The sequence below is a fragment of the Sabethes cyaneus genome, chromosome 3 (genome assembly GCF_943734655.1).
Source record: "Sabethes cyaneus chromosome 3, idSabCyanKW18_F2, whole genome shotgun sequence".
Taxonomy (NCBI): domain Eukaryota; kingdom Metazoa; phylum Arthropoda; class Insecta; order Diptera; family Culicidae; genus Sabethes; species Sabethes cyaneus.
The window spans coordinates 104,125,111-104,138,448 of NC_071355.1; the positions used below are offsets into that span (position 1 = coordinate 104,125,111).

Sequence of the window (13,338 nt, forward strand, 5' to 3'; positions counted from 1 at the left end):
TAACTGTCGTCCCTGTCTATGGAGCAAGGCGATCACAAAGAAAATGTATGGGATAATTTGACCTTGAAACTGTTCGGTAATTTTTACTAATTAGTGATTGAAAAAGAATGTTACAATAGAAATCACGTAATTGCTACATCTTTTATGATTGTCGATCGGTATCTAAACCATGAAAATCCATTCATAATTGGCAGAGCTATTAGCGTTCAAAGTCTTTCATTCTTTAGTGACGCTGGGTTGAACCCAAATTTTGGATTGACACCCTGCGGTAAGTCGTAGTTCTACGTCAAAAGATCTTCGGATAATTACTGGTCTGTTGACTGGTCACTGCCCGAGCAGATATCAGTTTAACAAAATAGGTAAAAATGATACAACTGAATGTCGTTTTTGCTGATTTAGATATTAGATTTAGAAATTAGATATAGAAACTGCTTAACATATACTCTGCAATTGTGGAGCATTATTCAATCAAAGGATGTCAATATTTGGAAAGGGGTTATTAGAGCCTTTCGAAATTTGGCAAAGCGATCCTGGTAGGGTATTAAGCTTTATAAAACGAGTCGAGCCTAACTGGGACCGTGTGCTATGTTAACCATTGTCCATCACACCTTAGTTGTGATAGGATATCTAACTAGCACCAAATCAAATATGGATCATACAACAATATTCCTTATCAATGGACGCAGTTGTAATATGGCTCTACAGGAGAAAGAAAAAAGTATAAATAATATACAAATTTCCTCATAACTTGAGAATTATTCAAGCAAATGGAACCAAATTTGGCACGTGGGGGTTTTTGGAGTGTGCTTAAAATCACTGGGCACACTGCTTGGTAATAGACAGTTGTCCAAACATTTCTCTCAGAACTCTAGCGACAATTTGACATCATTGGGAAAAAGATAAACAGAAAATCTTTAGTGAAACGCAAGGCGATTTCAATAGCTAAATTTAAAGTTCAAATCAAAATAATTATTTAGTGAATAAAAATTTGTACAAGTAGTGAATTCGAAATAGTAGTGAGCAAAGCAAATAGCTGGTGGTAAATTCATTTATAATTATATTACGCTCTTGATCGAAAAAGTACTAATCTTCTAGGAAGTCTAAACAAGTCGGTTGATTTAAGTGGCTTAAAACTAGCTTATTCCGCTTACCGCTAACTTACACTAGTTAAATTAAAAAGTAAGTGAACTAAAACTTATCTATCTATACTAAATTGAAAATTATCTAATTGTAAAATTTCCTAAATTATGTACAGCCTGTAAAATCGATTGCGAAGAATTCGTTTGTATGCCAAACCTCAGTAGCACGAGGACCTGGATAAAAACTATCAAACGAAAGTTATTTCTAGAATGTAAACTATATTTAAGCTAATTAAAATATTAAATTGTAGTTTGAGCTGCTACTAAGGGTTGCTTCAAAAAGGTGGTGCATTTCGACAAAGGTAAATCCGAACATTCTCAAAATTTGATATTCGGATAACCTCAAATACGATGGTGAAGGCAGTAAATACGACGTTAACCCCTTGCGCTGCTTGTTCGATGACATCGGACACCAATGAAGGTATGGTGGGATGCGATGGTTGCGATTTGTGGTTTCATTACCGGTGCGTGGGAGTTACCGAAGAATCTCTCGAAAATCAGGAAAAGTGGTTTTGTCCTTCCGAAATCTGTCGGAAAGCAGGCGAGGAACACCCCAACAGGGCAGAAGAAGTCAAGAAAGGAGCAAAACCGAAGAAAACGCTTGTAACGGATGAGCAATAGGACAAATCCAATACCAAGTCTGACCGTCAATCCGGTTCCTCTTTGGAAAAACGTTTGAGAGCTTTGGAGAAGGAACAAAAGGCGAAAGAAAGGGAGATAGAGGTGGAGCAAATCCCAAGTGAAAAGCGGATGGAAATGGACCGAATCCTGAAAGAGAAAAAACTGCAGATGGAAAACGAGATGCAAGAGAGAGAAATGCAGCAGGAAACGGAACTGCTAGAGAGAGCTCTGCGTGATGAGCAGGCTTATGCCGATCGCGTGCAGCAAATGCGCGAATCGTACAAAAGTAAGATGAAAGAGGCGAAAAATAAGTCGGCCAATCCCGTGGAAGTGGGCATCGCCGGTAGCGATGTTGCTACTAAAAAGACTGCAAGAAAAGAGAAACCACTGAAACCTGTAAAATATACGCAGGAATTACCGAAGCTACCGAAAATGAAAAATCAGAGCACGCCGTTGCGGCATCCGAAATTTTCAAACGAAAAGAGTTCGGAAAAGCGGAAAAGGTCAGTAGGAGAGAAGCGAAAGGGAGAGAAAGAGCCAGAAAGTTCGGTTGACGAGTACGAATCGGTTGAAGAAAACAGCGACGAAGGAGATAAAAGCGATGTAGTAGAGACTAATGTCGAAACGACGGAAGATGAGCTGGGAGAAGAATCAGAGTCGGAGTCAGAGGAATCGGAACCAACCGAGGATGAACGACGATCACACAAAAGGAAACCTGCCTCACACGGGCTGGGGCGACAGCGAGTTGGACCTACGAGAGCCCAGCTGGCCGCACGGAACGGTATTTCTAAGAAACTTCCCGTTTTCTCTGGAAGGCCCGAAGAATGGCCGTTATTTATCGGCAGCTACGAAGCCTCAAGTGAAGCCTGCGGTTGTAACGATGTCGAGAACCTAGTTCGCCTACAAGAGAGTTTAAAAGATCCTGCTTTAGAGAGCGTACTTGGGCAGTTGTTATTGCCAAAGTCAGTTCCGAAGGTGATTAACAAACTCCGTCAACTTAACGGCCGACCGGAGCAGTTGTTGCACTGTCTTTTGGAGAAGGTAAAGCGACTAGATGCTCCGAGAGCAGACAGACTGGAGACATTCATCTCTTTCGGTAACGTAGTGGAGCAGCTGTGTGACCACCTGGAGGCGGCGGGCATGAAGCAGCATTTAATTAATCCGATCCTGATACAGGACCTGGTAGACAAGTTGCCGGCAGGAGACAAGAGAGAATGGGTTCGCTATCGGAACAAAAGGAAAACAGTAACGTTGCGGACTTTCTCCAATTTTCTCGCTAATATTGTTTGCGAGGCATGCGAGGCCAATGCAGGTGTCGAGTACCGGTCGGAATTCAAGACCAAGAGCTACGGGCAAGTTGGAAAAGTGAGAAACCACGAGAAAGGCGCAGTTTTCAGCCATAGTTCAACTATGAATCCGGAGGCTGATTTAGTCGCAAACGACAAGGTGAGACCCTGTAAAGTGTGTAGAAGAACGGACCATCGTCTCCGTTTTTGTCAAGATTTCAAAGCGATGGCCTTTGTAGATCGAATGAAGGTAGTTGAAAAAAGCAAGCTGTGTAGAGTCTGTCTGAATGATCATGGTAACGCTCCATGTAAATTTAAAATCCGCTGCAACATTGAGGAGTGCCGAGAACGCCATCACCCGTTGCTTCATCCGTTCGAAAACACAGTCGAAATCAACACACACTCACGCGCGTCGGGCTCGATTATCTTCCGGATGATTCCCATAACTTTACACCACGGGGAGAAACGAGTCTCGACACTAGCGTTCCTTGATGAAGGAGCGTCAATTACTCTTGTTGAACGTTCGCTTACCGATAAACTAGGCGCCGAAGGTTTGAAGCAACCGCTCACCATTAAATGGACCGCAGACATTACTCGTGACGCGCCGAACTCCCGCCGAATGAATCTATGGGTTTCCGCTTCGGATAAAGATGAAAAGCTACTACTAAACTCAGTGCAAACGGTTTAAAAACTGCTACTTCCGAAGCAAACGCTGAATGTTTCTGAAATCGCCGCAAAGTATAGCCATCTTCAAAGTCTACCGATCGTCTCGTACTCGGATAGTCATCCTGGTTTGCTTATTGGTTTAAATAATCTTCACACTATTGCACCTATCGAAGCCAAGGTACGGGACTCAGGAGAACCGATAGCGGTGCGATCGCAATTGGGTTGGTCGATCTACGGTCCTAGGGCTGAACGGAAAAGTGGTGCGAACATCATCGCGAAGTCAGTAACGAGGATTTGTATGAGCTCCTAAAGGGTCACTATGCTTTAGAGGAATCAACGGTAGCGATAGTACAGGAAACGAAGGATGAGATGCGAGCTCGGGAAATTCTGAGAAGCACAACTGTGCGCATCGGTGATCGTTTTGAAACCGGACTGCTGTGGAGAACCGACAACCCAGCATTTCCGGACAGTTTTCCGATGGCCCGTCGACGGCTGAGGCAGTTGGAGCAGCGGCTGGAGAAGAATCCGACGCTGTACGAAAAGTGTCGACAATTGATAAATGAGAACCTTCAAAAGGGATACGCCCACGTAGCAACGTCTAAGGAGTTGGCGGAAACCGCTCCGCGAAAACGATGGTATTTACCTTTAAACGTCGTTCTAAACCCGAACAAACCGGGGAAAGTTCGTCTCGTGTGGGACGCCGCAGCAACAGTGGAGGGTGTGTCGCTCAACAGCCAGTTGCTTAAGGGCCCTGACATGCTGACGCCATTGACCGCAGTAATCTGCCTGTTCCGTGAACGTCGTGTTGCTTTCGGGGGAAATATCCGCGAAATGTACCACCAACTGAGAATACGAGAAGCCGACAAGCAAGTGCAGCGTTTCCTGTTTAGGAAAAATCCGCTAGACCAGGAACCGACTGTGTACATCATGGATGCAGCAACGTTTGGGTCGACCAGCTCCCCGTGCTCGGCTCAATACGTTAAAAACCTCAATGCGTCCGAGTTCTCAGTGGAGTATCCAGATGCGGCTGCAGCGATAATCGACAAACATTATGTCGACGATTATTTCGACAGCGTCGATACTATAGAAGAAGCGATTCGACGAGCACAGGAAGTGAGATTCATCCACTCGAAGGCGGGCTTCGAAATAAGAAACTGGGTGTCGAGCTCCGCTGAAGTACTCCAATGTTTGGGTGAACAAAAGCCAGTGAAACATGTCCACTTCAATGTTGACAAATCAACGGAAAACGAGCGCGTGCTTGGAATTGTTTGGAATCCAAGTCAAGACGTGTTCTCTTTTGCTACTGATCAACGACCCCAATTCAAGCCGTACTTTGACGGCACTCAACGACCAACGAAGCGGTTGGTTTTAAGCTGAGTGATGGGTTTCTTCGACCCACTTGGCCTTCTTGCTCCGTTTACGATCCACGGGAAAACACTTATCCAAGATCTATGGCGGACAGGATGCAGTTGGGAGAAGACATTGATGACGAGTCGTTGCTAAACTGGAAGCGCTGGGTAAGTCTTCTGACACAGGTAGCAGCAATCCGTATCCCTCGCTGTTACATCGGCGGTGCTCTCTCCAGCGAAATAGAGTCTCTGCAGTTGCACATTTTTATGGATGCAAGCGAGCAGGCTTACGGATGTGCGGCCTATTTCAGAGTAGTAGTACACGGAAAGGTAATGTGCTCCCTAGTAATGTCCCGCTCTAAGGTAGCGCCGTTGAACCGGCAGTCGATCCCCCGGCTCGAACTGATGGCAGCAGTTCTGGGATCACGATTGTTATGCACAGTTAAAGAGCATCATTCTCTCCTTATCACCCAGCAGTTTCTTTGGTCCGATTCCCAAACAGTACTCAGCTGGATCCGCTCTGATCAGCTGAAGTACAAACAATTTGTAGCTTTTCGAATCGGCGAAATACGGGAAAATACCAACGTTTCCGACTGGCGCTGAGTTCCAACGAAAACAAACATTGCCGATGTATTGACCAAGTGGGGACAAGGTCCGCCGTTAGACTCAAACAGCCCCTGGTTTAAAGGCCCTGAATTTCTAGTGGAGCCCGAGACACGGTGGCCGATCATGGCGTTACCGGATGTCGATACCGGCGAAGAAATGCGTGTCTGCTTACTGCATCATGATGCAGCTTATTCGTATTCCGTGGTTAACGTCAATTCTACGTTTCGTTGGGTTCGACTTCTTCGAATCACGGCTAGCGTGGTCAGATTCATTTCAAACTGTCGCAGAAAGATGGCGGGCCAACCAATCGTAGTGTCCAAGGCATCCCCGGCACAAGAACGTCTACTTAAAGCTATGCCAGAGTGCCACCAGCGACCTCTTCAGTAGGACGAGTTGCATGCGGCTGAAGCTATCTTGTGGAGGCAAGCTCAGCACGATGGATTCCCGGAGGAAGTAAGAACGCTTGAAAGAAACCGGAACCGAAAACCGAAACAAACTCCAGAACGAATGGCTAAGTCCAGTCCCATCTACAAGCTTGTACCACGTTCCCAAGTTGCGGTCGGCGATTGCACAGGTAGTGAAGTCTTGTACGTGGTGTAGGGTCAACCGGTACGAACCGCAAGCGCCTATGATGGCACCTTTGCCTATACAACGTATTACGCCACGACTTCGCCCATTCAGTTCAGTAGGCGTGGACTATCCGGGACCCGTGGAAGTATCCGTAGGTCGGCGACGTGAAAAAAGGTGGGTGGCCCTTTTTACATGTTTAGTTGTTCGCACGGTGCACCTCGAAGTAGTGCACAGTTTGACAACGCAATCGTGCCAAATGGCGATTCGGCGGTTCATTAACGACAGGGGAATGCCGGATAAAATCTTCTCCGATAACGGCACAAATTTCAAGGGAGCAAAAAATGAATGGCAGAAAATGCAACGAGTTCAATATGAATGCGCAGAAACGGTTACAAGTCCAACGATGAAGTGGAACTTTACTCCCCCAGGTACCCCACACATGGGCGGTATTTGGGAACGTATGGTGCGATCGGTGAAGGTGATACTGCAGACGCTGGAAGACGGTCGAAAGCTGACGGATGAGATCCTGCTGATATCGTTGTCCGAAGCAAAGGACATGATCAATGCTCGTCCTTTGGTGTACCTGCCACAGGATGCGGAAGAATCCGATGCAATTACGCCAAATCATTTCCTCCGTGGTGATGTAAAAGAGACGGACTTGACCGTGGACGATTTTACGGACCTCGCAGAGGCTCTGCGAAACGCGTATAAGCGATCGCAGGTTCTGGCTGATGAGATGTGGGAGCGCTGGCTTAAAGAGTATTTGCCTACTTTGAATAAACGAGCAAAGTGGATCGAAGACCGAAAACAAATGAAGGTAGGAGATTTAGTATTTGTCGTCGATGGAAAGCACCGTAAACAGTGGATCCGTGGAGTCGTCGAAAAGGTTTTTAAAAGCAGTAATGGCAGAGTACGGCAGGTAGATGTTCGAACGACGAAAGGTGCTTTCAGGAGAGCTGTGGCCAACCTAGCAGTGATTGAGATCTCGAGTAAAACCGGTACTTCCGGTGGTGGATCGGAACCAGTGTTACGGGCAGGGGTGTGCTGAAAATCACTGGGCACACTGCTTGGTAATAGACAGTTGTCCAAACATTTCTCTCAGAACTCTAGCGACAATTTGACATCATTGGGAAAAAGATAAACAGAAAATCTTTAGTGAAACGCAAGGCGATTTCAATAGCTAAATTTAAAGTTCAAATCAAAATAATTATTTAGTGAATAAAAATTTGTACAAGTAGTGAATTCGAAATAGTAGTGAGCAAAGCAAATAGTTGGTGGTAAATTCATTTATAATTATATTACGCTTTTGATCGAAAAAGTACTAATCTTCTAGGAAGTCTAAACAAGTCGGTTGATTTAAGTGGCTTAAAACTAGCTTATTCCGCTTACCGCTAACTTACACTAGTTAAATTAAAAAGTAAGTGAACTAAAACTTATCTATCTATACTAAATTGAAAATTATCTAATTGTAAAATTTCCTAAATTATGTACAGCCTGTAAAATCGATTGCGAAGAAGAATTCGTTTGTATGCCAAACCTCAGTAGCACGAGAACCTGGATAAAAACTATCAAATGCAAGTTATTTCTAGAATGTAAACTATATTTAAGCTAATTAAAATATTAAATTGCAGTTTGAGTTGCTACTAAAGGTTGCTTCAAAAAGGTGGTGCATTTCGACAAAGGTAAATCCGAACATGGAGGTAAGAAATTTTTCTATGGTGTACTGAGACCCCTTGCCCTTCTAAGACGGGAGCCTTCCATACAAATGAAATGAAATGAAAGGCAGGGATTTTTTCTATGGTGTACTGAGACCCATTCGTCATTCAACAGGGAGGGCTCCTATGAAAATGAAATACAAATTTCCTCATAACTCGAGAACCAATTAAGCAAATGGAACCAAATTTGGCATATGGGGGTTTTTGGAGGCATGAATTTATTTTATGATGGTTTGAGACCCCTCACCCCTGTGGTAGGAAGATAAGGACTCTCATCAAATGAAACAGAAAGTTTTGCGTATGTGCCATATTTTCTGCTATGTAACAAGCGGCAAGCTGTGAAAGTAAACTAGTAAAACCTTCTCGGAGCAAAAGTAAATGGACGCCGCTAACTTACAACCACAGACAAACCGACGAGACACTCGCGTTAATTCCATCGTTCAATCAAAAACCACTCATTTTTCAAAAAAGCATGTTTCGCAACATCCCAAGTAACCATAAACAATAATCCAAAACCGTATATTGGAAATAATTCTGCATCCCTGGTGCCAAACTTTTGTATATTAGCAATCTTAATGCTTATAAAACGAATACACTGAAGTCGCTTTTTACGCGGTTTTTAACGCGTTTTTTACGCGACTATTTTACGCGAATTTCGGAATTTACGCGGTTTTTTACGCGAATTTCGGAATTTACGCGGGTTTTTTACGCGATTTTCGGAGTTTACGCGGTTTTTTACGCGAATTTCGGAATTTACGCGGTTTTTTTACGCGTTTAGCTTTTTTTATATTTGCGATGAACGTGCTTTGGCTTTAATGTTATTTGTAACCAATGGGCCTTTTAAAGGCCGCAAGCGAGTTAAAGCAAGATTATTGAAACATGTTAAGCTACGCATAATCATATTTAATACAATAATCTGTGGGCTGGTCATTCATTACTCCCTGGGCATGGCATAACCTTGAGGATTGCTTAACTGCAACCAAGTCCCAGGGCTGGTCTGTATCTTTACACAAATGAAAGTTTGGCACACTAGTGATGCCAATTGTGGTGAAGCTTACCAAAAGTATTTTTGAAACAAGAACGTTCAAAATAGTAGCAAGACGTTTGAAGATTCGATTTACCAATCTCAATTTATATACAAAATTTCTATTGATTCAGGACTTTTGGGAAGGTTAATCACAAAGATATTACCTTTGACTTGGCTTGCCCGAACCGCGAATTTTAATCTATCCAGGATAGTTGCCCAAGGGGGTTTTGTTTTATTTTTACTTTCAGTTTGTTTTCGCTGGAAGACCGAATAAATGTCGACAAACTAAAACGACCTGAACAAGAAAAGAATCTGAAACAACATAACAACAATAATATGGACCAATAACTGATTCAGGTGATGTGACGGGCTACAGAGAATCCAGGTAAAGCTAACAAAGAAAAAGGCAAGGGAAAGGTAAGCGAACCAGTGATATTCAAAATTTATAGTTTTCTAATAGGTTTAAACATTACTAAGTTTATTATTATTTCTATAGCGAAAAACATAACACAATTGCATACTAAATGAAAACTTGCCTAGATGCGGGTGTTACATTGGTCAACAGTGACTCAAAAGTTCATTAATACATTTGTCAATCAACTGAGTTTTCTTAAAGTTTTCAGAAGTATTAAGCGAACAAAGTGTTCTTATCAGATTCACCTCAATGCACTGCATATACTGCCATTATGCACATATCAAGTATGTACACTGTTGATGGAGATATGCGCATGATGTTAGTAAAACAATATTTTAGTGGGTGACATTATCTCTAAAGACTCAAAAAGACAAAGACAAAGTTTAAAAATTCTTAAATCCTATAAAGAATCTTTAAATCGATAAAGCATTACCAAATTCAAATTTATTTCCCAACCTGTTTCTTAGCTAAGACGGGAGAAACACTCGACGTGACCTACCTATTTATTCGACCTTATCACTCGTCTTCACACACTCATATTCAGCCACCATGAACAACCACATCGCACTACAGTTAATTTGTTTTATTTTGAAAACTTATCTAAAGACAGTACTGGCCAACCAGTGTTCAACCGGCCAACATAGGCTAGTACGTCTGGAGTACTGTTGCAAGAAGCTAAATAGAAGCTAAAATTTATTATTCTTTTGGATTGAGCCTTGAAAATTAAGCTGCCAGGCAGCTCCAACTCAGCCTATATGATGCACACATGATTTGAAAAGAAATCTCTATCTCAATGGTTGCAGGCGTTGTACTTATGAACCCCCGTCAACGTATTTTCAAAGCCGCCATTGCATGCAATGAAGAATTGAATCTGAATATATCGCTCTTCTCTTTTAAACATTCACTTAAACAATGGCACCGTCAGATTCTTATAAACATACATATGCCAGAAATGCAGTTTACATTAGTTCTTGATCTAATGATTTGATATAGTCCTACGTCACCCTTTCGTACAACCCTTAGGGCTGTAGTTTTTTGCCATGTGTGGACTCATCACTGCGACCAGTATAGTTAATCTATTGTGATATCGCCCGGGTGTTTGCTGTATGACCTGCACTGCATTTCTTTTTGCTATAATCGCTATTGAATGAGCGATATGCTTATTAAATTTTATGCGTGCTTGTGTGTATTCGGGTTTACCCTTCCTTCAAAGCTTGATCTACTTTACCCACTTATTCCTCGCTGCCAGTACTATCCCATATTATAGCCGTCCCTGGCGAGGACTCATTCGTACCTCTGAACAGTACACTTTACACTTAACCATAGGAGGGACATTTGCACTGTCAAGAGGCTTCAGAGGGTAAATATAGAATTCAGCATGAAGGAAGGGTAAATGGAGGGGCCTTAGAATAAACCCATGCTACAGTCACTTGACATCGAATGGCTCGATTCTACTAAGATTCGAACCCACGACCACTCGCTTGTCAAAGCAGACTCGATAACCTTGCGGCTACGGAGCCCTCTATCATAAAGGTTGAAATAGTAATGAATGACCAGCCCACAGATTATTGTATTAAATATGATTATGCGTAGCTTGACATGTTTCAATAATCTTTTTTTTTTATTCTATATTTGAGAGGTTTTCAGCCTGCGGCTGGTTAGCCTCTTTGTAAAAAGTAAAGGAATACAATTTTGTTTCTGCCAAAGCATTCAATTTAAATTAGATCGAATAAACTGCAGTCTTTCAGGAACAATAGTATCGTCGTTTCTGCTACAGGAGCGTCGCTTAGTACCTCCCTCACGCTTGATGGGATGTTGTAGGCGCGTCGTGGTCCCTCGAACTCCGGACAGAACGTAATTATGTGTTCCACACATAAAGTGATATTGCATATCGAGCAGGTTTTCCTGAATTCTCTTACTTTGACAATGCATTGCTAGTAAAATAAAAATGTCGCCAACATGCCTTCTGCACACTTCTAAGCAACGACAAGGCATGAAATCTTTCAAGGTGGGGACTATGCCAAACCGTAAAGATAAGCAGATAAGTGTTAATCTTGCATTATTTACTCACTATATAATATTTTTTCTCTTCTTTACTTACAGGTACTCACGGAGATCAATTGGGACCACCGAAATTTCCACCTTATCGCTCTTAACACTGTTTATAATTAATTTTAATAAATGTTTAGTAATTTAGATAACCACGTTTGCACAATTTTTGATTGTTTACTTTTCTTCGCTACTTCTTCCACCTGACAGTTCGCTTCTGCTTTCTACATGACCGAAATGTCACCCGTCACGGTATTCGCTGATTACGACGATTACACCGACCGCCTACAGTCGATGCCCGGTGATGTGAATAGAGTGGTATTGGGCTTTGGTGAAGAGAGAGCTGTCCCAGCACAAACAAATGGTCTCGGAGAGACCATCTAACTTGCTCTACATATCGTTTCGGCGTTGCAGATCTGCGAAACATTTGGCGCTCAGACCAGAGCACTCCACATACGAAACCCCGAATTATCAACTCAAACGTTAAATCCGTACTGCTATATGCCTGCGAAACATGGTGCGTTTTAGCGGAGATAACGCAAAAATTGCATGTATTTATTAATCGGTGATTGCGATTGCGATGCCTGGTGGCCTGGCAACTGGGTATCCAATGAGTAACTCCATCGTCGATGTCATCAACGGCCGACTCCAACAGAAATTTGTGAACGCAGCTAAGTGGATCGGACACAACTAACTTGAGGAAAGGAGCGAAGGGGTGTGCAGAGAAGCACTCGACTCGAATCTGCAAGGACTACGTAGAAGAGATAGACCCAGAGGCTCATGGCGAAGCAGCTTAGCCAATGACATCCGGGTTGCAGACGAGAACCTGTCCTGGCGACAGGTAAAAGCCATGACGGGTAACCGTCCGCAGTGGAGATCTCTGATTTCCTCCCTTTGTTCTGCTGGACTGGCGGACATGGACACATAAGTAAGTAAGTCTTGTAGTTGTACTCATTGCAGTTGGCACACTATCGGGGGACGGCTAAGGATAGTTATTAGAGTACGAAAGCATGTTAGCAAGAAGTTTGATGACCATGACCATGACGTCGTGTACGGTCGACTATGCTTGTAGGCTAAGACATAGAATACCCCGCTAACACGCTTTATTTTGCGCCCCCTCCACCCTATTTTTATAAAGAATTGATGGCTTTCACGCCAACTCGACCAGAGGTTGGCATGACCCTCTCAGAATTTAATGAAACTTTATGTGTGTAAAGAGATCATGTGAATAAACAACTTTGCATATTTAGTTTTCCGAAAATTGGTCTAGACTAACTTTTGGAAAGTTATAGTTAAAGTTACAACGTATAGTGAGAGGGTTATAGATACAATATTCTTATCTTATCTTATCTCACACTAACGCAGCCAATAATGAGAGGGTTATAGATACAATATTGTTAAAAAACAGAATCACTTTAGAAGTTTAATGATAGACTTTTGTTGATGAGAAATGCAATAAGATGAATCATGCCATCATTGGAAAACTAATAGTGTTATTTTAAAAAACCTCTCTATGTTCAAATTTCAGATAAAAATATTACTGAAAGAAAAATGCAATACTTACGATTATTGAGCTTGTCTATCTGTTGTTCCATGACACGTATTCGCTCTCGTAACGCTTTGTTGTCTAATGCAAGCTGCTCTCGTGCATTATGGGCTTCGGTTTTGAAATCGTTTGCCACACGTACCGTCATTAGCAAATCAGATTGGAATCGTTCCCACTCATCGCTCTCCTGCCGTCTTAAACTAATCTCTTGGTTTAACTCTTCAGTCTTTTCTGCAAGCAATCTTTCCGTATCTCCCAGATGCCGTTGAGTTTCCGATAACAAAGCTTCCAGTTGGGCTTTGTCATCAGTGAGGCATTTATTCTGGACCTGCGATGCCAAAACAATTAC

The 13,338-nt window shown here is 42.7% G+C and overlaps 1 protein-coding gene across 2 annotated transcripts in view; it reads right to left on the reverse strand.

Moving 5' to 3' along the window:
- Positions 1-13,338, reverse strand: part of LOC128742369 (cytospin-A-like) — a 193,267-nt gene that overhangs the window by 76,149 nt on the left and 103,780 nt on the right. For both annotated transcript variants that reach the window (XM_053838709.1, XM_053838708.1), the window contains exon 7: positions 13,008-13,317. In XM_053838709.1, coding sequence (XP_053694684.1) covers positions 13,008-13,317 — 310 coding nt within the window. The remainder of the gene's footprint in view (positions 1-13,007; positions 13,318-13,338) is intronic.